This window comes from Schistocerca piceifrons, chromosome 2 (genome assembly GCF_021461385.2).
Source record: "Schistocerca piceifrons isolate TAMUIC-IGC-003096 chromosome 2, iqSchPice1.1, whole genome shotgun sequence".
Classification (NCBI taxonomy): Eukaryota; Metazoa; Arthropoda; class Insecta; order Orthoptera; family Acrididae; genus Schistocerca; species Schistocerca piceifrons.
In genome coordinates, this window is record NC_060139.1 from 1,055,353,468 (window position 1) to 1,055,380,832 (window position 27,365).

Sequence of the window (27,365 nt, forward strand, 5' to 3'; positions counted from 1 at the left end):
TTAGTTTTTTTTTGTTGTCAATTTTTCTGTCAGTAGATTTTACAGATTTTATTCTGATTTTAAGTATGGATATTGCTGCAATATATCATATTTCATCTCTGGTTCATTCTAACACAAACACTTTAGCTATGTGTAACGTTTCCAGTTAACGACTGTGAATTTGCTATTTTAAACTAATGAACGTATGATGCTTGACACTTACGTTACCTCACCATTAGCGCCTCCTACCGAGTATAGTTCGTGTTTGTACAAGTATAGGACGCCCTAAGGCCACCGCTTGTTCATGTATCTGCATGTAGAAAGAATCTGACGTCGTTATTCGTGTCAGGATACTCATAATAGCGCTATCTGGCCGTCAGTCATTTATAACTACCGTTCGATTTTTTTCTAGAGATTTGGCCTTCGGTCAGTTAAAAGTATTGCTGCTACGTAAGTGATTTTTCCAATTTGTTTTAACAGATCTTACCATGGCAGGAAGCCGAAACCTTTGATACTGCGAACTACGTAATTAAGTGCGATCAAGACGAACAATTATTCGTAAAGTGCTAAATATGATCGCTGACACGTCTATGAACTTTATGTCTTCAGTTGATACTCTAAGCACACATTGTTCTTCGTTCCAACCACCAGATGCGCAACTAAAGCATTTACAATTTCCTCGTGTTACAGAGTTCATTGTTCGGGGAAGGCTTCCACAGATTATGACGCATCGAAAACGGATTCTTTCCTTCAAAGTGTGATGCATAGCTACTGCCAGAGTTTTGGACGCATTGATATAACTGAAACTGCGTGTGACCAGAGGAGTATCCATTCTACCCCAACGACCTCCGAAGTTGTCAGCACATGTGTCACAGATGACGATCGACTGGACTTGTTTTGGGATTAACTTGGGCAACCACCAAATTCAACTCATTTTCTACGTGCCGAGATACAGTGGTCCTTGTTTTGTAGCCAGGGCCAATACCACCTGAGAAAGTAAATCTTCGATTCCGAACTACAAGTGTATTATTTCCTCAAATGTCTTCATAAACACCCGAACCTATTGTACCATCCAGCGAAACTAAGACTCCATTCCAAAATCAAGAAAGTAGCCCAGAGTAGCACACCATCGTCACCGAATTTCCCGTTTCTAATGACCCCTTCCGCGACGGGAAGTTAAATTCTTAATTTTGGATCATCAGAATTTCGCAACTACCCACACAAGTGATTGATCTGTTTCCTAGGCACCTGCCAGGCCCAGAGATGGCCGTCCGTCCCCCACATCGTATACAGTGTGACTCATCAGCCCATTACCCCTTCTTCCGCTGCTCTACAAACAACGGCGTTGTTTGCACAGCTCTAAGAAGAGTCACGCTTTCATTTTTTGTGCCCAGTGACTTGCATCCAGCAGCACGACCATGAAAATCGTGAGCTGTCGCATCTTCACCGGTCGTTCTGCCACTGACCTTCGCTGTGACAAAATTCTACAACGTTTTTTCATAAAGGACAACCGGCGGTTAGTAAGACCAGTACGCTTTGGAAATTTGAGGACTCGTCAACTAATTTCTTATGCCTATCAGAGTAATGAGTTGGTATATTGTGTCCGTGTTATTTCTGATCTACAACATCGCTAACAGTATACTCCTTCCAATTTGAATTCTCTCAGTGAAGTCGTTCTATCCACAAACATGTCTGATGGTAACGCATTTTTAGGCCTACACCAGTATTTACACACACTCGAGTGCATTCGCTGACGTCCCACACAGTGCTTCCGCCAGTGGGGTCTCCACACACTTGAGTTCATATAAGGCTCTTTTTTTGGTTAGCAGTGGTAATTTGCTCTGATATATACTCTAGGGACTGATCGATGACACGATACAGAGATCATTTATTCAATGATACACTGTCTGAGTCTGCGATCTAGTACAATGTTCAACATATACCGTAACTCTGGATGCATTGTACATGAGGTATTAGAACGCAGACTCTGTAACAAAGTGTGATTGAATAAATGGTCTCTAGCATGGAAACCATTCATTTCCGGACATAAGTTCATTAGACCTTTTCTGTTCTGCATCCTGTCCTCGATCAGTCCCTAGAGTTTATACATCATGGAAAAAGTCACCCTGTATATATCATTGAAAAAGAAAATTGATGTTTATGACTGGTTTATTTCTTTTTTATGATTCCCATAGACCCAAGAGGAAAATATACAAAGTGGTGAGAAACAGTCCGAAAAGTTTATAAGAGTGTTAAAAGGTAGGTTGTGCTGAGAAATAAACGTTCAGAAAGAAAATCTATACCTAGGGCCTCTTACGAGTTAACTGGCCTTGACGTTAGCCAAACAAGACGTTGCGTGCGCAAATTCGAGCGGTCCGCAAAAGACGTTGTCGTCAAACGTGTTCTCCGATTGGTTTCTTAAAACAGAAAGAGAAGGATACAAAAACTGAACATGGCACGGTAGTAAGGATCGTACCAGAGCCAAAAACTGAGCAGTTTCGTACGCTATCACCTACCCTATGAGAACAACTGATACTGCACCTGGCAGGCAGCTTGAATTTGCGCACAAGGGCCATATTCGCTAACTTCAATGCTAATTAACTTTGAAAAGGCACAACGTACTGAAGTTTTTCTTAAAATTTATTTCTCAGCACAACCTACCCTGCAACTGAGTTACAAGCTTTTAAGACTGTTTCTGGCCAACTTATACACTGCGTGTTTCCGTAAGAGCGTGCAAAAATGTAACAGGACGTAGAGAATGCTCCACTGAACAATTTAGCTGGCTTCTCCGATACCAGGTTCTCTACCTATATACCTATATAAGTAATTACGTAGACTAACTTGACCTTTCATGGAACAAAGCTTTTCTGCTACAGTCACTTTTTACTGTTCCTCTAGTATTTACTAGCACGACGCGTTCCGTCGGCTTGCTGCCATCATCAAGTGCTTTACAGTTCACCAATTTATGATACAATGACTGACCTCAACAAATTCCATACACCATGATTAAATTCAATTTTACCATGTGACTTTTGCAACGCTACTGCATTGACTCCTTTGATCCATTAAGGGGAGCCGGAGGTGGTCAAATCCAAAAAATTACGATTTTTTTTTTGCTACCGAAAATTAATAGGAACATTCCTCTTTAATGTAAACTTTGAATTATTGTTCTACTCGCCCTAGAAGTGGAGTTATTACCATTTTCCCCCACGCCTGCAGAGGAAATGGGCGGCCGTTGAATGCATCTAACACCCTGGTGAACTGCTTGGGATTTTCTCGGCCTGTTACGCATACAGCGCCTTATGTTACGCATACAGCGAGTGTGCAAGCGTTGGCTACATTGTTTTCTGTGACAAATGAAGCGCTAAGAGCGCGGAACATCGTCTCTTTGCTGTTTACCGTTTCGAATTAGTTCAGTGTTGCGCCTGTTGTTGGTAGTATTATACTTCTTGCGTAAAGCGTTGTTCTGGTTACGATGCCACGTTTTAGTAACCGTGTACATAAGAAGAGGAAGAACGTAGGGAAAAGAAAATTAACACTAATACCAAGTTGCGATACTGCAATTACTGAAACAGTGCGTTCTTCTGCTAAGCAACACATGGCCGGCCATAGCCCTGTGACATCTTCTAGCGAGAAGCTGACTGGTGGAAGTGACAGATTTCGTGAATATGTTAGTGACACTGTACGAGCACTAAGAAATATATGCAATAAAACCAATTTTTCATGACTTAGGACGGCCAGAATTGTTACACAAATGTCTACACGGAAAGACGCAGAATCCTAATGAGAGCGTAAACAATTTGATTTGGAAAGTGATTCCTAAAAGGGTGTTTGTAACCATAAAAACACTGCACTTTGGCATTTATGATGCAATAGCAACCTACAACCAAGGGAACAGTGTGATGTGTGAAGTTCTGAAGGCATTAGGATTTACAACTGGGGTGAACACTGTACGACCACTAAGAAATATTGAGAGAGAAAGGATAAGAGGAGCAGAAAGAAGAGAAAGGCATATGAAGTATGATGGAACAACAGGCCAGAAAAGAAGACAGAAGAGGAAGCTTTTGGAGGATGAAGAAGAAGACCCTCATAATCCATCCTATAGTGCAGGAATGTATTGAGAAACTTCGATAGCCATTTCCCGTAAATTAGAATTTTTCGAATATAAGGAACATTTTCTCAAAATCCACTCACGCTAGAGAGATGAAATTTTTATACAGCACTCCTAGTGGTCAAACTTACATTGTAACACAGCCATTTGGCAATATGTTCAGTAGTTTCATTTCAGTTTAATTATAAAGCAATTATTTGTAAAAAAATTTGGGTCATTAATAAAAAAATAATTGGAAGGAAACTAGAAAAGATACTCCAAAATCCCTCTGTCATAACTGCAATACTAAACCACTCTGTATGTAAAATAAATTCAAATTTTTCTATTTGGTAGTTTATTCATAAATGTTCCTCAAACTTAGTGATTTTAACATGGGCAGCATAGGCAACTCCGGCTCCCCTTAATACTACATTACGAATGTTATACTGCCAGCGTAGTCAGAAGAGAGTAAGGGTTCAAGGTATCCTGCAGACACAATTTTATGCGATACGGAAAACAGGTGCTTCAAATTGTGTGGGCGAAGCTGCATCGCAATTGGAAACGTAGTCCCAAGTTGAAGTAGAAAAGACAGTACGATTCTTGTAAGCAAAACGTCTAAATTTCACATGGATTAACAGTGAAATTCTGGCGGCATAGCGGCCAAAAGCAATGTCGCATCCAGAAAAGAGATGTCGATGAATATTATAAATTTAATCTTTTTTCTTTAATACATCAATTCGATCTTAACTGGAAATACAATTCGGATCCTGAACGTGATTTTTAATCTAGCGTCGCATCAAACGACGCATTATTTGTGGGATGTAATTAGGATGTACAGAGAATAACATTAACCTTAGGTTTTACAAAACAGTAAAATAAACTGACCTGTATACGTGCTTCTGTCAGGCCTATCTTCATCGCAAGCTCCTCCCTGAAACAATAAATGTTATATGTACAACACGAAGGTATGGGCCTTATTTAGGAATTCGTTAATTAAAGCATCTTTTGTACTGTAGTACATATACATACACTATCTGATCAAAAGTATCCGCACACCAGTATGTAATGCGGAATTACCCACTAGATAGGGCGAAAGGTGGACCCACCAGTATAAAAGAAGGCAGGGAGCACTGTGCTGTGAGTAGAGAAGCAGTAACAGAAAAGTGGGTCCCTCAGGACAGCTCAGTCACTTATAACAAGACGTCTTTGAATGTCACCTGACTAACAGATCCGTCAGGGACATTTCAACTCTTACACCCATCAAAAAAAGTTTTGTATCACCCTGGGTCCCAGAACTCCTGAAGACAGGAGTTGATTATGGATATTGTATCACAGACACAGTCCCTTTGACTGTTCAGAGATGTCACTATGCCCGCCCAAAGATGTAAACAACCGAGCACCAGCAGCCCTATTAGACGGAGAGGGTCCGACAGCCGATCAGTTCCAGTCATTCCACCATGAAGGAGGTACAGGGCCCGTGTTGTCTGTAGTTCAACCATGCCTAGATGGTCAATACCGCGGTTCGATCGCATCCGCGTTGTTACTTTACGCCAGAAACGGCTCTCAACAAGGGAAGTGTCCAGGCGTCTCGGAGCGTACCAAAGCGATTCTTTTCGGACAAAATTCAAATGGCTCTGAGCACTATGGAACTTAACATCTGAGGTCATTAGTCCCCTAGAACTTAGAACTACTTAAACCTAACTAACCTAAGGACATCACGCACATCCATGCCCGAGGCAGGATTCGAACATGCGACCGTAGCAGTAGCGCGGTTCCGGACTGAAGCGCCTAGAACCGCTCAGCCACCGCGGCTGGCTCTTTTCGGACATGGAGGAGATACAGAGAGGCAGAAACTGTCGATGACATGCGTCGCTCAGCCCGCCCAAGGGCTACTACTGGAGTGGACGTTGGCTACCTACGGATTATGGCTCGGAGGAACCCTGACAACAACGCCACTATGTTGAATAATGCTTCTCGTGCAGCCACGGGATGTCATCTTACGACTCAAACTGTGCGCAATATGCTGCATGATACTCAACTCAACTTCACTCCCGACGTCCACTACGAGAAACATCTTCGCAACCACGGCAGCATGCAGCGAGGTACGGATGGGCCCAACAACATGCCGAATAGACCGCTCAGGATTGGTATCACGTTCTCTTCACCGATGAGTGTCGCCTTCAACCACACAATCGTCGGAAACGTGTTTGGAGGCAACACGGCCAGGCTGAACGCCTTGGACATACTGTCCAGCGAGTGCAGCAAGATGGAGGTTCCATAATGTTTTGGGGTGGCATTATGTCGGGAGACGTACGCCGCTGGTGATCATGGAAAGCGCCGTAACGGCTGTACGGTACGTGAATGCCATCCTCGGACCGATAGTTCAACAATATCGGCAGCATACTGGCGAGGCATTCGTCTTCTTGGGCGACGGTTTGTCCCCCCATCGTGCTCATTTGTGAATGACTTCCTTCAGGATAACGACATCTCTCGACTAGAATGACCAGCATATTCTCCAGACATGAACCCTATCGAACATGCGTGGGATACATTGAAAAGGGCTGTTTATGGACGACGTGACCCACCAACCACTCGGAGGGACCTACGCCGAATCGCTGTTGAGGAGTTGGACAACATGGACCACCAGTGCCTTGATGAACTTGTGGGTAGTATGCCACGACGAATACAGGCATGCATCAACCCACGAGGACGTGCTGCTGGGTACTAGAGCTATCGCTGTGTACAGCAGTCTGGACCACCACCTCTGAAGGCCTCGCTGTGTGGTTGTACAACGTGTAATGTGTCGTTTTCATGAGCAATAAAAAGGGCGGAACTGATGTTTATGTTGATCTCTATTCCATTTTTCTGTACAGGTTCCGCAGCTCTCGCAACCGAGGTGATGCAGACCTTTTTTTGATGTTTGTATAATGCTACCCAAGTGGACTGATTGTGCTACGCCCGTGAAGTGCAAACGCGATGGAACAACCACATCTAAACCTAGACCAAGCAGACCTCACGTCCTGACGGACCGGGAACGTCGAGTATTGCGGAGGATGGTGGTAAAAATTCGCATGATATCACCGGAATGAATTACTGATCAATTCCGTAGTGCTACCACTAGCCCAACTAGTACAGTGACTGTCCGTTGGGAGTTAAAACGAATGGTTACAATGATCAAGCAGCTCCTTGAGAGCTACACATCATTGCAGTCATTGCTAAGCAATGCTTGAGGTGGTGCAAACAGCGACGCCACAGCACAGTAGATGAATGGAACCGACTGGACTGGACTGGACTGGACAGATGACTGGACTAATGAATCATGCTGTACCCTGTATCAATCCAATAAAAGGGTCTGGGTTTGTCGAGTGCCTGTATAACGTAGGAACGAAGGAGGCGATGTTACCATAAAGGGGTATTTTTTCCTGGTAAGGATATGGTCTCCTTACGGTGCTTGAGTAAACGCTAAACGTGGAAGGATATGAACACATTCTATAGCATTGTGTACTCCGTACAGTAGAGGAACAATTTGAGTTCGACGATTGTTTGTATCAGCATGACAATGCGCCTTGTAATAAAGCAGCATCTGTGGCTCAACGATTTGTGGAGAATAACTTCCTGAAATGCACTGGCCTGGGTATAGACCTCAACCTTTTGAGATGAGTTAGAACGTCGGTTTCGCTCAAGACCCGATCGACCAACATCATGATCTTCTCTAGTTTCGGCTCTTCAGTAAGGATGGGTTGCCATTTCTCCACAGACATTCAGAAACCTCGTTGACAACGTCCCCCGCAGATCTTAATCTCAGGGTGGACCCAGTCCACATTAATGTCCACCAATAGGTGTCCTGATGCTTCTGATCAGATAGTGTATCATTTGAGGCGCACAAGTTTCAAAACATAGCAAAGTTGTAAAAGTATCCATTCAACATATAGTGCACTGATATACTATTATAAAATTAAGTACGACACTAGCTTATCTCAGTGCCTTATATGGTCCGCTATCCGAATTTCATCTTGTCGGAATATACACTACTGGCCATTGAAATTGCTATACCACGAAGATGACGTGCTACAGGCGCGAAATTTAACCGACAGGAAGAAGATCCTGTGATACATAATGATTACCTTTTCAGAGGATTCACACAACGTTCGCGCCGGTAGCGACACCTACAACGTGCTGACATGAGGAAAGTTTCCAACCGATTTCTCGTACACAAACGGCAGTTGACCGGCGTTGCCTGGTGAAACGTTCTTGTGATGCATCGTGTAAGGAGGAGAAATGCGTACCATCACGTTTCCCACTTTGATAAAGGTCGGATTGTACCCTATCGCGATTGCGGTTTATCGTATCGCGATACTGTTGCTCGCGTTGGTCGAGATCCAATGACTGTTAGCAGAATATGGAATCGGTGAGTTCAGGAGGGTAATATGGAACGCCGTGCTGGATCCCAACGGCCTCGTATCACTAGCAGTCGAGAAGACAGGCATCTTATCCGCATGGCTGTAACGGATCGTGCAGCCACGTCTCGATTCCTGAGTCAACAGATGGGAACGTTTGCAAGACAACAACCATCTGCGCGAACAGTTCAACGACGTTTGCAGCAGCATGGACTATCAGCTCGGAGACCGTGGCTGCGGTTACCATTGACGCTGCATTACAGACAGGAGCACCTGCGATGGTGTACTCGACGACGAACCTGGCTGCACGAATGGCAAAACGTCATTTTTACGGATGAATCCAGGTTCTGTTTACAGCATCATAATGCTCACATCCGTGTTTGGCGACATCGCGGTGAACGCACATTGGAAGCGTGTATTCCTCATCGCCATACTGGCGTATCACCCGGCGTGATGGTATGGGGTGCCATTGGTTACACGTCTCGGTCACCTCTTGTTCGCACTGACGGCACTTTGAAAGTGGACGTTACATTTCAGATGTGTTACGACCCGTGGCTCTACCCTTCATTCGATCGCTACGATAGCCTACATTTCAGCAGGACAATGCACGACCGCATGTTGCAGGTCCTGTACGGGTCTTTCTGGATACAGAAAATGTTCGACTGCTGCCCTGGCCAGCACATTCTCCAGATCTCTCACCAACTGAAAACGTCTGGTCAATGGTGGCCGAGCAACTGGCTCGTCACAATATGCCAGTCACAACTCATGATGAACTGTGGTATCGTGTTGAAGCTGCATGGGCAGCTGTACGTGCACACACCATCGAAGCTCTGTTTGACTCAATACCCAGGCGTATCAACGCCATTATTACGGCCAAAGGTGGTTGTTCTGGGTACTGATTTCTCAGGATCTATGTACCCAAATTGCGTGAAAATGTAATCAAATGTCAGTTCTAGCATAGTATATTTGTCCAATGAATACCTGTTTATCATCTACATTTCTTCTTGGTGTAGCAATTTTAATGGACAATAGTGTATCTGAGTTTTTTTAACCGTGGTGGGAGCACAGACAGATGTGGTGAGTGTTGAAGTTAAGTTACAATATCTTTCTCCTGTGTGGGACAGCTCAGGCGTTGAACCTGGGACCGCTGGTTGCTTCGGAACAAAGGGCTCTTTTCCTAAGTTTCTCAAGTGTCGCAGAATTCGTAGGACGCCTGTTCCAGTTGTTCTCTGTCGGCAGAACAGTGTGTGCGCCCTTTGAGGTCAGGAGGTAACCATCGAGTCCCAGAACTGTTCGCAAGCGTGACGAATCCACACTCCCTGCAGGGCGCTGAAGTGCGCGACTCAGCCAGGTGAGAACTTTTAGTATTCTGGGAGCTCCAGCAGTCGCCTGCAACTATTTTTGGATCACCCAACAAGCAGCGGGATAGAAGTCGGTGTGCCAACCTTAAAACAACTAAGATATACACAGTGGGTACTATTCAAAAATTGTAACAGTTTCTCCCCCACAATTTGAGGTGGAAAGAGAAATTTCGGGTCGTCAGGCTGGTAACGGTTATAGACTCTACCCTCGAGGACTTGGTGTTATGGAGAGGATGAATGTGGCTGTAGGGAGGGTGAAGAGTGGCGTCGGTCCTCGACGTGCAATTTTCAGTCACCGAGACGCTGGTCTGCAGCCTTGGATGGTTTTACTGTTTTAAGTGTCACAGTTTGGGAGCAGCTCTGTCCTTTTACCTCTGAATAACTCGCAACTTGTGTGTCCTTTAAATCCCAACTTGTGTTGCATTTGTATAAATTCGGGATTCAGAGTATTCAACACAGTCCTTTAATTGCGTATGCGAGCTCCTCAGACGTATTGGAACGCCACCTGCACTTCCGCTAGCGGTCTTCCTTGCTATTAACGTCAACTGCTCACAAATAACTGGGGTATCATCCACTCTCATTTGTGTGTTATTCAAATAATCACAGTCAACTGTCTGGTTGGGTAAATTAATATTCTTTGTTAATAATTAGTTTAACGGTGTTACACAAGAAAGTTTATAACTATTTTGAGCATTTCGGTGATAGTTAAGATTCCACGATTTTTAGTTTCAAGTTAACTTTTCTTGTTATACTATTCTTACAGCAAATTCTATTTTTATGAGTATCACTCACTTCAGGTTATTTTGTATATGCTGAAACAATGAAATGAACTATATTAATTAAAAGTGGTTCATTCAACTTCATGACTCTGAACAGTCGTATGTTCGGTCATATTTGTTTATTTTAATGTGTATTCCATTGCGCTGGCGATCTTTTGCAGTACATGTTATAACGATATGTTTACGTAATGTGTGTACATAAACATACAGTTACAAATGTCCCCGTTCGTAGTCGCTAATTATAACAATGTGTTTACTTTTGTGCTGTAACATACAGCTATAATCAGCGGTGGAAATATATTTGCGAACGCCGACCGTGTGCGGCTGTTTCTTGTTCGATCGTCTGATCAGTCGGAAGTTGCATTGCAGAGGAGAGTAAATGCCTATTCAAAATGTAATTATTTTTGGATAGCTCAACATGAATTTCCTAAGGGACCGTAGTTTATCATGCATTTACCAGTAGAAAATGGCGCGGAGAAAATATTTCGCCGCATGCAGTTTCCGTCCGATTTCGACGAAAGAATTCGTGACTGTGAACTCTATATTTGGCAGAAACATAAAGAAAATGAAATAACTTCATGAAGGAGTGAGACATAGATTCTATATTAAATAAATAATCCATACACCAGTTCCATTTAACTCTGAATTTATGGCAATTAATAGATGAACTTTCACTGCAATGAAGGATTTAACATGGATGCCGCTTTGACTGGCTCTTCTCTTCTCGTAACGAAAATAATTCCTTTGACGTTTTCACATACACGTCGCACAATAAATCTACTGCTATGCAGTATTGCACTTTTAGTATTGCACTTTTACTTAACACTAAAATAATATTATTTTTAACGATAATAATGCGGCTGCAAGACATGCGCGTCCGACTCAAGTTAAAAGAGACAAGAGAAAAAATGAGTAAATGAGTAACTGTTCATCGAGAATATCTCGTACATCAAAAGAATGTGTAAAAGTGTTCTTCATCTGTCCGTTTCTCGCGCCGCGGTTTTCAAAGTCAATAACTCACTGCATCTCTGACGGCACTTCGACAATAAACAAGTTACGTCACAGGTCGTTCACCTTTTACATTCTCGCAACACTATTTGCTAACTGTAGCTGTTGCCGAGCGACTGCTCGATTAGTGAATGATTTAAAATGATAAGGCAATCACATAATGTTACAAGGTACTCATTGTGATATCGGTTTAAGGACTTTTCAGTGTAAAGATTTGGCTGTTATATTCTACATGAATGATTATTCAGCGAGCAGAGATGTTTTTCTTTCTTTAAGCGTGAAATCGCCGGGAGAACTCACCTTTTTTTTTGTTGAGTTCGTAAGAGTGGCAGGTGGATTGCACGACCGCTAACGAACCCAGAACGACTCAATAATGGTAATGGTACACCGACCGCAGACAGACTTCCCCTACAGATGATAAATTATTAGGCAGAATCAATTAACTTTTACCAAGAAAAATTGACAAATAGCCGTATGTTTTGGGAAGTCACTTTATTTAGACAACGAGTTTAGGATCTCTGTAATGCCATCTTCAGGCCCCTATGCACTCCAAGTATAGTCTCAGATATATCGACACTTGCACAACTGGAGCCATCAATACCTGTTTCCGTAAATTCGTTTCTGGAGCGTTTACCTCGAAGACTAGACAACAGTCGACAACGAGACGTTGTCAAGTCTTCGAGGTAAACGCTCTGAAAACTGCACCAACATCTTCATACGGTTGTCGACATGTCTGTAAGTGGGAATTTCATAAATTTGGCCGTCATGGTCATTGCGAGTAACGTCTAGAAGACGAAGCAGTAGTTTCGTTCATTTCTCTTAGATTTCCCCCACTGAATTCTGTTGGCCAGTCATTGAATTTAAAAGAAGAAGATCTTTATACGCGAGGTTCACCACAGCATTATTATTTTTTACGGTGCTTTTACGCTTCAGAAGTTTCCTTGTGAGATACTGGAGAGCGAGTAGAATTTTCAAGACAAAAAGAAAACGAAACGGAAGTGGATTGTAGTCATAAGAAATATTCAGTCGTATCATTACAATCAACTAGGGTAACTTTTTACCAGTCAGGGTACCTTTGTACCACTTATCACTTTATTTCAAATGGCTGCTGCCCAAAATGCTTGCATTATTTTGTACTAAAAGTAACAATTTTATTAGCTCTCTGATTTCTACTTAGTATTTAAATTGTCTTTCGACATTCTAACAAACTCTCAGTCGTGTGACAAGCCTTAATTGCATCGTCTGTGAAGAGAACTTCTGCCAACAATGATTTCAATTGAATAACGCCAGGTCTATACGAATATCTTGATATTTCAAAGTTAGCCTGCAATAACGAATGAACACTGTTTGTTTTTAATTCTTATAAACACCTAAGCTCCTTCCAGCATGATCTAAATTTACCCACAGCATTAGATACAGAAAAAATACAATAATTTTTAAGACTGGTCTAAAGTTACCCTAAATGGCAGTGTAACTTTGTACCACTATTGGAATAGTAAGTTTTCTCTTGCAGGCAATAGTTAGCGTTCATTTCTACTTTGCCAGCCACTCAGTAACTATAAATATGAAATGTTACGATGTCTATTGTGATGTGTAACTTATTTCGGTCCACTATTTTCAGAAATTGGAAAAAAGTGGTCCAAAGCTACCCAGATTTACTCTACTGGTATTCTCAGTAGCAACGAACTGTATTAAGTCGAATTCATGTTTTACTTGAATTATAACTTCATGTTAATGAAATTCTTACTGTTCGCATGCAACTACAAAAGATGTTTTATTTTGTTCCGTGAGTGACGCAGAAAGATATTGGCAGCGATATTCCCCATCAAGTCGGCGGCCAGTGGGATGAGGAAGATGCAAGAGCATCAAGTTCACGCTGCGCCTATTTTTGTTAGTAATGAATAAAGAAAGAAAGATATAACTCTTACGGTAAAACTTTTAACTGAGAGCCTGAAATACTGAAAGTTGTAATCTGCTCTTCAAGTTAAAATTTATTACGTGGCACGAAGCCGTATGCATTATGTTCCAATAAAACTTTGGTAATCTTGTTGGAATTAATTTAAGATGCCGGTGTTCTGATTTATCTTGAAAATTTTGTGAAGAGAATATTTGAAAAAGTGTCATTGGAAAAGGTAATGTCAATGTCATTTTATAAAAATAATAGTTAAAGAAGAGACTCAGACCGACGCAACTGAAAAAGTAAAAGTTATCTTTGGTTTATTGAAACTTCCGCAACTGAGCGAAAGGACATTAGTAATCTGACTGGTGATACGAAGTCAGCTCATGATGATAACTGACACTAAGACATTCTTTAGTTAGAACATTTTAATCACTTCAGTGAAGAGAGTGCTAAAATATAAACCCAATTTGCATATAATTTGAAAGGTGGATATCACGTAGCAGAGATTATATCATTCAACTGTGCGGAAATAGTTATGATCTCTGGTAGAAACAAATTACGCAAAATATAAACCAGAAGGGTAAATGTTTGATATTTTATGGTATTCTACGATCTCCGATTAGGGAAGAATATTTCACACTGAATAGTTAATGTTCACTGAGAAACTGGCGACACACTAAGTGACTTTTCAGAGAACAAAGTGTTGCGAGCAGCCGAGTTGGCTATCACAATCATACTACAGTTAGGTGTGATCTCTGTGTTGGCGTAGCAATGGAGAAATAAACGAAACCGATTTGCCGGTCGGAGCTGCCGAGCGGTTCTAGGCGTTACAGTCTGGAACCGCACGGCCGCTACGGTCGCAGGTTCGAATCCTCCCTCGGTCATGGATCAGTGTGATGTCCTTAGGTTAGTTAGGTTTAAGTAGTTTTAAGTTCTAGAGGACTGATGACCTCAGCAGTTAAGTCCCATAGTGCTCAGAGCCATTTGAACTATTTAAAACCGATTTCGGCTGACTACAAAATTGATTTTTTAAAAATAACAGTATTTACCTGTTACCTTTTAGAATTAATACCTACATTCAGACCACGAGAGCGTAGAGCTCTCTACAAAAATTGAACTATCTTCGGGTGCATGTGAGATACGGTTTTCGTGCGTGCAACTCGCAGTCTGACGAAGACAAGTTACATCGTCTAAGATACTTACTGCTGGCTAACAAGGTTAACCCACATTAAGAGCCGGCCGTGGTGGCCGAGTGGTTGTAGGCGATTCAGTCCGGAACCGCACGACTTCTACGGTCGTACGTTCGAATCCTGCCTCGGGCATGGATGTGTGTCAAGCCCTTAGATTAGTTAGGTTTAAGTCGTTCTAAGTTCTAGGAGATTGATGACCTCAGATGTTAAGTCTCATAGTGCTCAGAGCCATTTGAACCACATTAAGAAGGTCGTACCACTGCAGGATCCATGGAAACGAAAACAGGTTGTCATAACGCAAAAGTTAAGCACAGAAATTTCTCTTCGATGGTATACATCACAATCATAGCATCACAAAAACATATGATTTGTCCGAAATTCTGGGTGTATAAAGAGCGACGAAAGAAAATAAGTATTCCAGGCACACCAACAAGACTTTGTAAAATAGTGGTCCACTCATTTCCATAAATATTGGATCTATAATTAAAACAGTGTTCTTAAATACAGTCAATGGTAAGAGTAATTAAAGGTACATAGTTATTCCACGACGGCAAGGGGCCGATCACGGAGCAACAGAGAAAAATATAGTACCCACCTCAGCTGACGCAATAATGTCAGCTAAAATTAATTTGTAATCGGAAAGATTCATAAGCATATAGAGCGTAGAGTAACAATTTCATAAGAGCTCGGGAAAAGCACGCGGTGAGTTCCACACCAGGGGACCGGTTCGGTCGGAACAAAGGTGATCAAGTGTGTGTGTGTGTGTGTGTGTGTGTGTGTGTGTGTGGGTGTGTGTGTGTGTGTGTGTGTGAGAGAGAGAGAGAGAGAGAGAGAGAGAGTGAGAGATGGGGGGGGAGGGGGGAGGAGAACGCTAATTAAGAAATGATCGATAGATGGGCCCCGGGCGTTTGCCTGCTTCGCAGCTAGTAGCTGGGCCCGCGCGAACCAACTTACCACCCGCCACCATATTTGGCGGACCAGGGGTTACGATGAGTGTTTCTTATTTTAAGAGATCTCGGCTACCAGTACAAAGCACATCACACTATAGTTATGAGTCATAAGATCCGTCAGAGTCTTTGTTAAGTATGCGCCAGTCTTTCTCTCTGTCCCTCTGCCTGTCGCAGTCTATCTCTCTTGTATACATACACGATGTCGAATAAATTGTTCTTTCAAATTAAGGCGTCAAAATCAACCATAGATTCGGAGAAGGAGTTAGATAAAATGCTGCGAGTAATGAGGTTAATGAACAGGGACACTACATCAGTAGCGTGTGGTATAAGTTGAAGAATCTAGGTCTGATGGGAGGTTTGCTAGGGTACTGTTTTGTTTTAGGGTGCAAAACAACTAGGGTCATGCGCGCTTTGCTAGGCTAGTCTGTGCAGTTGCGATGACCATTGTGTCCGGATTGCATAGTGGGCAGCGCATCTGTTTAGTAGACTAGGTTCCGAATCCAGGTCTGGTACATATTCTCAACTAACCCTACTGATATAAATCAGTATCCACTGGTAAATAATGTCTTTAATTCTTTGAAGTATTAAAACTAGGAAAGAATTCATCGAGACATTAGTCTGGAGTGTTTTGTTGCGTGGCTGTTGCGTGGTTTGTTGCGTGGCATCGGTCCAAATGGGACAGGAAATACGAAGTCTGGAAGTAGTCGAAATGTGGATGTAGAGAAGCATAGTCAAAATAAGCCGAGGACAGAAGAAGTCGAAAGAATGGGTCCTCAAGGAAGTAGATGAAACAAGGGAATTGATCATTACCACAGAAAACAGGAATAGAAAATTCTTTGGGCACGCGATACATCACAAGGAATTCTTGACCTCCAAAAAGAAAAAGTTTTAATTAAGAAAGGAAGAGGAAGACCGCTGAAGAATAATTTGGATTCATTGATGGGTGGACTTAAATTCAGCATAGGAGAGACAAATATGGTTGCAGCAGCAAGGCCTAGCCTTTGGAACATGATAGTATCAAATTAATGTAATGTAAAAGGCAGGAACACTAAACTTAACATATTTAGAATTGAAACAAACGGTCACTGACGTCAACTTTGGATACTAAGGATCAGTAATAAACATGTTAGCGGAGATCGTGTAACATGGTAGGAAGAGTTGCGAAGTTTCCAGGAGTCACTTAAGCATGTGACTGGAGGCTTCAGCACGTGCAACTCTGCGTCAGAGTGTTGGCTGCTCCGTAACATGAATTTAGCGGAGCTGTTGTGCGGTACCGAACAAGGTGGTGCAGTGGTAAGACACGGAACTCGTATTTGGAAGAATTAGAGTTGGGGTTCCCTCCAAGCCATCCAAATTTCTAAATCGCTTAAGCCGAATGCCGAGATGGTTACTTTCAGAGTGCAAGATCGATTTTATTCCCACGAGCTTCTTATTCGTCTCTAGCAACGTAGTCATCGACAGGATGTTAAACCCTAATATCCCTTCCTTCCTTCTCGTGCAGCTGCATTGAAAACGACATGTACAGAGCTTTTAAGCAGTGGAAGGAAATGATGTGGAAATGCTGAAGTCAAACAGATTCGGCTTTGAAGATAAATACTCTAGCGCTGAATTGGTCGGTTTTGATGAAACATGTCACATAATAAATACAACTTTAGTAAAGCGAACTGTCGCGTTTCTTTTGTTGTCAGATCTCCTGTGTTCGTACATTCCCAGCATGTTGTGGATGGCTCCAGGAGCTGCGTGAATCTTGGGACGAGGTTTTCATGTGACGCAATGAATCATACACTAGATATGTGATGCACAGTCAGAAGACGAGCTTAGGATATGTGACATCGGGTCACTTTGATAGTCAAGACACGGAGTTAACTCTCTCGCACATCAAGCTTTCTTATATGACGGTCAAATGATTGATAGCTTCCTCCATTGCTGACGTAGGACGGTGCTCCATCATAATGTCAATATATTCTTCTCCTAATATCCACATTTATACACTGTTCCAAGAACACATCTTCGAGGAAAATGATACTTCTCTCATCAGCGGCTGAACATTCACTCAACACAAGAAAAATGGGGACCCAGTCGGCGGTGGCCGCTATAAGGAACGATTCCAACATTCGTTTCAACTGGTTTACGGAAACCCCTTACATCGTATTAATGGCAAAAAATATCGAAACATGGTATTCGACAAATAAAGGTATGAAAAGGAATGACTGTTTTGTTGTACGTAATGGATTTTCTTAATCTATAGAAGTACTGGAGCTATTATGCTGGTAAAAGACAATTTCAACTCTACTGCAACGTGGAGACTAAAAGTGGAGCTAACCATCAGTAACAGAGTATCTGAAGTGTAACCTCACAAATAGCAAACCATGCACTTTGAATTAGTAGGTAAAGTTGTACAGAAATTACTATCAGTATGTAAGCGGGGAGCAACATAATGTCCCAAGTTAGACACCGGGAAACCAAAAGGTGAAGGAGCTGTTGGATCTCTGAAACGATTCATTGTCAATAACTATCTCCTCCTGCTCCTCTCCGGTCGTCATCGTCGTGGTTCTCCATATCAAAACGCTCTTTACTTTTAGACAGAGCCTCCTGTAACCCTACGAAATTTACGGAGTGGGCAAAAGGGAGTAGAGCTGGAAGATGTTCTATTTAAGGTAGGCTACCCAACTTACATCATCTGCTACCAGGAAAGTTTACCTATCTTAACGCACACGAAATATTTTGCGGGTCTGTTCATTTTGCCCACCGTGTGCAATTGCAGTTATTCTCGTGTTATACGGAGCATTTTCAGATCGAAAAATTACTCTGAAGAAGTCAACATGGAATGCGAAGTACACTGCGCTACAAAATTAAAGGATCACTTTTTCGAAACCCATTGCAACACTTAAGTTTTACGTTTGGCTGAAGGGTGCCTACAACCTTCCTCTGTAATGGTGCAAAAGCATGGAGACCTGATACGTCACCATGGGGCTCGATCACTCTTCAAACAACAAGGTGTCGACACATGCGAAATAAACGCCAGACCTCACAAGCCCATGCGACGTGCAAGGTGTGTTAAGATAGTCACATTGGCAGAAAATTTCACCACAGTTCTGCCCAATGCCACGGTGGACGTGCCACACGATCTGAAGGTCGCCATATCCGCTCTTACCCATATTTCACCCCTTCTTCTGACGCCTCTGCGATGGAGGTCAGAACCGCGACGCCCCGCCCAGCGTTGAAATCATGCGTTTCTGTTACGAGTGGCCTAGGAAAACATTCCAGACGTATCACCGCTCAGAAAAAGATGGTGCCATAAAGGGTGTCAATGAAACTTTCCCCTGGGGCGTTGATTACCACACATTTCGCGGTCGAAAATGCGATGAGAGACAGGATGACGTTCTTGACAAAATTCGACACTGGGTCGCTCTAAGATCCATCAGTTCGGCAAAACCATCAGTTGCACCCGCCCACCTTTATTGAGAATTATAAAAAATGCGCCTTTGCAGGCAGAACCCGGTGCCTGCAGGTAGGCTACGCTGGTGCTCTTTCGCCGCTACAATGCTGATCTTGCACCTGACAGCACACCATCTGGAATCCGAGAATGTCAAAGGGTTCGTCCGTCTGCAACTGCCTAGGACGTACTCATGGGTTCTGTATGTGATTCTCAATAAAGGTGGGCAAATGCCACAGAGGGCTATAGCGAACGGGGTCTGAGGGACCCTTCGCTGTTTTATTCACGCATGTGTCAATGTCGCATCTTCCAGTGATCAGGCAACAAGAGGACATAAAACAGGAGCTCGGGTAAAGCAGAAGCAGTCTTAGCTTCTTTGCATTACGTTCAAATTTCGTCAGATGGTTTTGAATCGTCCCTAGTGGCCCAAGCTTGTACAGGACAGCAAAATTCCAAGGCCACTCCTAAGAAACCGGTGTGATTTCAACGCTGGGCGTCGCGGTTCTGGCCTCCGTCGCAGAGGTATCCAAACAAAGGGTGTTGAAAGATGGTAAGCCACTCTCTCACTTTAACTATTCCGTTTGACAGATTAATATTCATATTTTAGGTCATGATCTCCGTGTTACCCAATTTGGTATGTGTAGCTTATGACTCTTTTACATGAGGAAATATTGTGAGCAGGATGTTCTTGTAACTACACGTGTAGCCCATAGGAAACTTGTGCACACGGCCCATAGTGGAGGTGACTGAGAGCAGGGAGAAAGTTCGTGGCGACCTCCATCGGTAATGCTGGAACTCAGTATGGTGTTGGCCCACCCTTAGCCTTGATGACACTTTCACTCTCGCAGGCATAAGTTCAATCACGTGCTGGAAGATTTCTTGGTGAATGGCAGCCCAATCATCACGGAGTGCTGCACTGACGAGAGGTATCGATGTCGGTCGGTGAGACCTGGCACGAAGTCGGCGTTCCAAAACTTCCCAAAAGGTGTTCTATAGGATTCAGGTCAGGACTCTGTGTAGACTACTCCATTACAGGGATGTTATTGTCGTGTAACCACTCCGCCAAAGGCCGTGCATTATAAACAGGTGCTAGATCGTGTTGAAAGATGCATTCGCCATCACCGATTTGCTCTTCAACAGTGAGGAGTAAGATGGTGCTCAAAACATCAATGTAGACCTGTGCTGTGATAGTGCCACATAAAACAACAAGGGGTGTAAGCCCTCTCCATGAAAAACACGACCACACCATCATACCACCGCCTCCGAATTTTACTGTTGGCACTACACACGCTGGCAGATGACGTTCACCGGGCATTCGCCATACCCACACCCTGCCATCGGATCGCCACATTGTGTACCGTGATTAGTCAATCCACACAATGTTTACGATCCTTACACTATGCGAGGCGTCGTTTGGCATTTACCGGCGTAATGTGTGGCTTATGAGCAGCCGCTCGACCATGAAATCCACGTTTTCTCACCTCCCGCCTAACTGTCATAGTATTTGCAGTGGATCCTGATGCAGTTTGGGATTCCTGTGTGATGGTCTGGATAGATGTCTGCCTATTACCCATTACAACTATCTTCAACTGTCGGCGGTCTCTGTCAGTCAACAGTCGAGGTCGGCCTGTACGTGTCCCTTCACGTTTCCATTTCGCCATCACATTGGAAACAGTGGACCTAGGGATGCTTATGAGTGTGGAAATCTTGCTTACAACGTATGACACAAGTGACACCCAATCACCTGACCACATTCGAAGTCTGTGAGTTCCGCGGAGCGCCCTATCTGCTCTCTCAGGATGTCTAATGACCATTGAGGTCGCTTTTATGGAGTACCTGGCAGTAGGTGGCAACACAATGTACCTAATATGACTCATTTATGTTTTGGGGTGGACTGGTGTCCGGATATTTTTGATCACATAGTGTATATTTATGGGTGGTTAATTAATATGTACACACATCAGTGTGTTGGTCGTTTTTTTGGCCACGTCGAAGAGTCTTTCAGTAAACACATAACACAATTTACCATCTGAAGTTTTCTGTGCATTCGTAACTACAGCAGTAAGTGTTTATCTCCGTCAGTATATTCCAATCATATTGCGTCCACGTATCCACATGTCAACACCTGAAATGCTGCCACCGGAAAACATGTATTAACGCCACGTGTACTTGAAGGTACCACCGAACCTAAAAACATACTCTCCAATGATAAACTTTGAGGTAATAGTGTTTAGTAACCGGCTTCAGTCACCAATAGCAATAGCTGCTTTTATATTCACTACACCCTGTGCATTACTAAACGGCTGAAATGATCACCCGTTTAGTCAGGTGCCGTTGCATGGTTCCTGTGCGTCTTCTGCTAGTAGTTCGAAAGTTCTCGCCTGTTCTCGAATAGTCTGACACCCTCCACATAATAATGATAGAAAAAAGTTTATCACTTAGGCCTAATAAATTTTCGCCATTGATGCAGTACACTTTAAGTATCAGGAGTGACATTTTTACTTTATTACTCCTGTACCACTGACTCTATTCGAAGCCTAATTTAGGCACAGTACCCAATTATACAATTGAAAGTACCTACAAAATTATATCATTGTACGACGCACAGTTATGGAGATATGAATTCATAAACACTGAGGCGTTTGAAAAGCTAGCTTTTCTCAAGTGGAGCTGTGGCAGATCGATTTTTTAACGAATCGATTGGGAGAACGTTATTGGTAAACGCAAGAAACAAGGACACGTGAGTGAAAAACGAGGGAAAACGTGAAGTCACTGATAAAACTTAGACAGTGCAAATCGCTTCTGATATTTGCTACAGCAGAGTGGTTTATCTCAAGCGCCAACGTTACACTATATTCCATGGGCAATAAGGATTTCATATCATCATAGCTGCGTCTGTTGGTACCTTATGTCTGCAGTTCAGCTGGGAACGATACCGCTGTAAATTCAATAACCAAGGTGAAAGTTAAATGTCAAATAGAACATGGCGAAGGCAGTCATGTTAGCTTCAGGACGTGCATAAGTAGAACCGTACGCTAATCGACGGCAGTTCTCAATCTGAAGAGCGCAAATGAGAACTTCAGTCCACTGTGAAGGCAGCCCATTACTGTGCACGTTGCTTGTAGCCATTGGCGAGATCACGCGGTTATCTTCCTCATTTATTGTCCAATTCTGCCTTCATTTGCCTCTAACGGCCTTCTCAGTGGTACTGGGCGTTCACTTGCGTAAGTGCAATTGCCAACACGTTCGCGGAACTGCTTTCGCAGCACGCTGGCTCCCATGCGTGATATGCCTCCTCTGTTGTGTAGTTCACTTTTTCCGTCTAAAGTTCGGTGATTTAAACCGCAGTCTATTGCTCCTCAGAACTTGAGCTGTGCTGTTCGTGTGATGCTCGCTGGTGCTCTAGGAAGATTACCATACCGATTAAGCGATAAGAACCAACGCAGCAGAAACAAATAGGCCCATGGGTTTGTGGCACTGACAAGGGGAGGCCGCCAATTGTGAAATTCAGGAGCGATTCATACTGCGCATAATAAAAGCTCATGGCCAGGGGTGTAATGTGGCAAAGCACCAAGATGCACTTGTCAGCCGTTGTCGAGAAAATCGACGGTTAAACGTAACCGTTGCGGTGAAATACTCTCTACGATTAGTAATTTTCTACAGCGACGTGGCGCAGCGGTAAGCGCTCGGGTTCGTAAACCGAAGGTCGCCGGATCGAATCTCGCGCTATGCAATTCTTTATTATTAGTTTTTTGTAATTATATATATATATATATATATATATATATATATATATATATATATACTATTAATGAATTGCTTATGCATCTTGGTGAAAGCGGATCGCTCTCCAATCGTACCGCCTCCATTTTTCCGTTTGTTTAACAGGGTGTACCACAGCTGTCGCGTCCGCACTGATATACACTCCTGGAAATTGAAATAAGAACACCGTGAATTCATTGTCCCAGGAAGGGGAAACTTTATTGACACATTCCTGGGGTCAGATACATCACATGATCACACTGACAGAACCACAGGCACATAGACACAGGCAACAGAGCATGCACGATGTCGGCACTAGTACAGTGTATATCCACCTTTCGCAGCAATGCAGGCTGCTATTCTCCCATGGAGACGATCGTAGAGATGCTGGATGTAGTCCTGTGGAACGGCTTGCCATGCCATTTCCACCTGGCGCCTCAGTTGGACCAGCGTTCGTGCTGGACGTGCAGACCGCGTGAGACGACGCTTCATCCAGTCCCAAACATGCTCAATGGGGGACAGATCCGGAGATCTTGCTGGCCAGGGTAGTTGACTTACACCTTCTAGAGCACGTTGGGTGGCACGGGATACATGCGGACGTGCATTGTCCTGTTGGAACAGCAAGTTCCCTTGCCGGTCTAGGAATGGTAGAACGATGGGTTCGATGACGGTTTGGATGTACCGTGCACTATTCAGTGCCCCTCGACGATCACCAGTGGTGTACGGCCAGTGTAGGAGATCGCTCCCCACACCATGATGCCGGGTGTTGGCCCTGTGTGCCTCGGTCGTATGCAGTCCTGATTGTGGCGCTCACCTGCACGGCGCCAAACACGCATACGACCATCATTGGCACCAAGGCAGAAGCGACTCTCATCGCTGAAGACGACACGTCTCCATTCGTCCCTCCATTCACGCCTGTCGCGACACCACTGGAGGCGGGCTGCACGATGTTGGTGCGTGAGCGGAAGACGGCCTAACGGTGTGCGGCACCGTAGCCCAGCTTCATGGAGACGGTTGCGAATGGTCCTCGCCGATACCCCAGGGGCAACAGTGTCCCTAATTTGCTGGGAAGTGGCGGTGCGGTCCCCTACGGCACTGCGTAGGATCCTACGGTCTTGGCGTGCATCCGTGCGTCGCTGCGGTCCGGTCCCAGGTCGACGGGCAAGTGCACCTTCCGCCGACCACTGACGACAACATCGATGTACTGTGGAGACCTCACGCCCCATGTGTTGAGCAATTCGGCGGTACGTCCACCCGGCCTCCCGCATGCCCACTATACGCCCTCGCTCAAAGTCCGTCAACTGCACATACGGTTCACGTCCACGCTGTCGCGGCATGCTACCAGTGTTAAAGACTGCGATGGAGCTCCGTATGCCACGGCAAACTGGCTGACACTGACGGCGGCGGTGCACAAATGCTGCGCAGCTAGCGCCATTCGACGGCCAACACCGCGGTTCCTGGTGTGTCCGCTGTGCCGTGCGTGTGATCATTGCTCGTACAGCCCTCTCGCAGTGTCCGGAGCAAGTATGGTGGGTCTGACACACCGGTGTCAATGTGTTCTTTTTTCCATTTCCAGGAGTGTATATATAATTCCCGGCAATCAGTTGCAACAATTATGCATATAATAAGTTGTTGAAAGTCGTTTGTCGTGGAAAAACTGGCGACTTCGAACATCATTATGTTTTCTGCAAACAAAGTTGTATTTCACAAATGTTATTAATTGTCTTCATTATGTTAACCACGTATAGTTAACGGAAGACGCAGAAACGATATTCCGAAACGAATACGTATAGCGTAAGTCAAACGTTCGAATTAGAATAGAGACCCCACGAACACAAATTTGCTGTGGCAGGTATGAAATATAGACTCCGTTACTCGCTCGTTACACTTGAAGGACAGATGTTGAGTGGGCCGAAGTGAGCCGCCGAGTAACAGCGTAGTTGCCCGCTAACTTCGAAAGAAGGTAGATGCGGTCCCTAGCGCAACTTACAACATCGTCGAAAATCAGTGCAGACGTGAGAGCTTTGGTACACCCTGTTAAAAAAACGGAAAAATGGAGACGGTACAATTGGAGAGCGATCCGCCTTCACCAACATGCATAAGCAATTCATTAATGTTTGAATTACAAGAAATTAATAAAAAAAATTGCATGGCGCGAGATTCGATCCGGGGACCTTCGGATTCCGGACCCGCGCGCTTACCGCAGCGCCACGACGCTGTATGTAGATCATTCATCATAGAGAGTATTTCTCCGCAACGATTACTTTTAACTGTCGATTTTCTCGACAACGGCTGAGAAGTGCATCCTGGTGCTTTGCCACATTACACCTCTGGCCATGAGCTTTTATTATGCGCAGTATGAATCGAATCGGAATTTCGCAATTGGCGGCGTCCCCTTGTGAAAGTGAGTCGAAGTATCAACAAGTATCCTTCGTACTGCATTCATCACAACAATCGACATGTGATCTCAAGTTGATACCGTATTGTCAGATTTCCAGACACCATTCCTCACAAGCAATTTCTAATAAAGTTATTTACCACTAGACAGTCGTTTCAGGTAGAAATTTCCGACAGAAAGGTCACACTTCGTATTAAGTGATGGGAAGTCATCTAGTGAAACTGAAGTGCTAGCCGGGATTCTTCAAAGAAATGTGATAGGGCTTCTGCCGTTCTTTATATAAACAATTTTGGAGATTATCCGAGCTGCCCTCTTAGACTGCTTATGGTGGTGTCGCTTAGCATCTTTACTAGACGTCAGAAGAGCAAAACTAATTGCGAAAGGATTTGGACAAGACACCTGCAAGGTGCGAGACGTGACAGTTGACCTTGATCTGTAGCAACTGTAAGGGCCTCCACAGGGGTACTAAAACAATCCTTTCACATTTAGCTTCTATACAGATTTAAAGGTTATGAATTAAACTAAATAACTTGCGAACCACACCATACGAATCGCTGGGGTTTCAATGGTCTACTACTACTAATGAATAAGTAGTTCCCACACTTCCTTAATCGAAAGTTATGATATTAGGTAGGTGCATAAGTTTGTTGCGTTTTTTTCTTTTTCATGTTGGTATTCGAGTTACTATAGGTTTGTTTTTAGATTGCCACTGTATTTGTAGTTCACTGTTGATATCTGAGCTTACATATTGTCATCTTGTCATTTTCAGGTACTGAGAAGGGAACCTCCCCATCGCACCCCTCTCAGATTTAGTTATAAGTTGGCACAGTGGATAGGCCTTGAAAAATTGAACACAGATCAATCGAGAAAACAGGAAGAAGTTGTGTAAAACTATGAAAAAAATAAGCAAAATATACAAACTGAGTAGTCCATGCGAAGATAGGTAACATCATGGACACGGGGGGGGGGGGGGGGGGGGGGTCTAGGAGAGCCGGGGTCCCGTGGTTAGCGAGAGCAGCTATGGACCGAGAGGTCCTTGGTTCAAGTCTTCCCTGGAGCGAAAAGTTCAATTTTTTACTTTTAGTTTATGTGACAAACTCTTATGTTTTCATCACTTTTTTGGGAGTGATTATCACATCCACAAGAAAACCTAAACCGGGAAAGGTAGAAGAATCTTTTCACCCATTCGCCAAGTGTACAAGTTAGGTGGGTCGACAACATATTCCTGTCATGTGACGCACATGCCGTCACCAGTGTTGTATAGAATATATCAGGCGTGTTTTCCCGTGGAGGAATCGATTGACCTATGACCTTGCGATCAAATGTTTTCGGTTCACATTGGAGAGGCACGTCCTTTCGTCTACTAATCACACGGTTTTGCGGTGCGGTCGCAAAATACAGACACTAAACTTATTACAGTGAACAGAGACGTCAATGAACGAACGGACAGATCATAACTTTGCGAAAATAAAATTTTCAGTCGAGGGAAGACTTGAACCAAGGACCTCTCGTTCCGCAGCTACTCACGCTAACCACGGAACCACGGCACTTCTGAACTCACGTGTTCCTTGATGTTATATATCTTACACATGGACTACTCAGTTTGTATATTTTACTAATTATTTTTATGGTTCCACACAACTTCTTCCTGTTTTCTCGATTGATCTGTGTTCAGTTTTTCAAGGCCTATCCACTGTGCCAACTTATAACTAAATCTGAGGGGGGTGCGATGGGGAGGTTCCCTTGTGAGTGGAGCTGTGGACGCTATAAAATCGAGTGCCAAGTGGAGAAATCGAAACATTTGCGACATATTCCTCTGTCTGAGTTCAACAGAGGGGTGACAGAAGCAGAGGTAACCAGATATTTTCGGCCATGTATTGAGATAATGCCATTGGACAGCATGCCAAGAAAATGGTTTTCTCGTTTTAAGAAGGATCGTATTGACATTAGTGACTCTCCACGTTCAGGAAGACCTTGGGGGTTTGATGAAGGTCGTTTAAACGCATTAATCCACAGTGATCAAAATGCGAAGAAATGTTGTTACTCCAACATTGTGCGACATTTGCATGCAATGGGGGAGGTTCAAAAATCGGGTGTAGGGGTACCGCATGCTCT

The 27,365-nt window shown here is 43.7% G+C and overlaps 1 protein-coding gene across 1 annotated transcript in view; it reads right to left on the reverse strand.

Annotated features, from left to right (window-relative positions):
* LOC124776115 (homeobox protein unc-4 homolog) overlaps positions 1-27,365 on the reverse strand; it is a 158,650-nt gene that overhangs the window by 104,855 nt on the left and 26,430 nt on the right. The window contains exon 4 of the mRNA XM_047250957.1: positions 4,955-5,000. Coding sequence (XP_047106913.1) covers positions 4,955-5,000 — 46 coding nt within the window. The remainder of the gene's footprint in view (positions 1-4,954; positions 5,001-27,365) is intronic.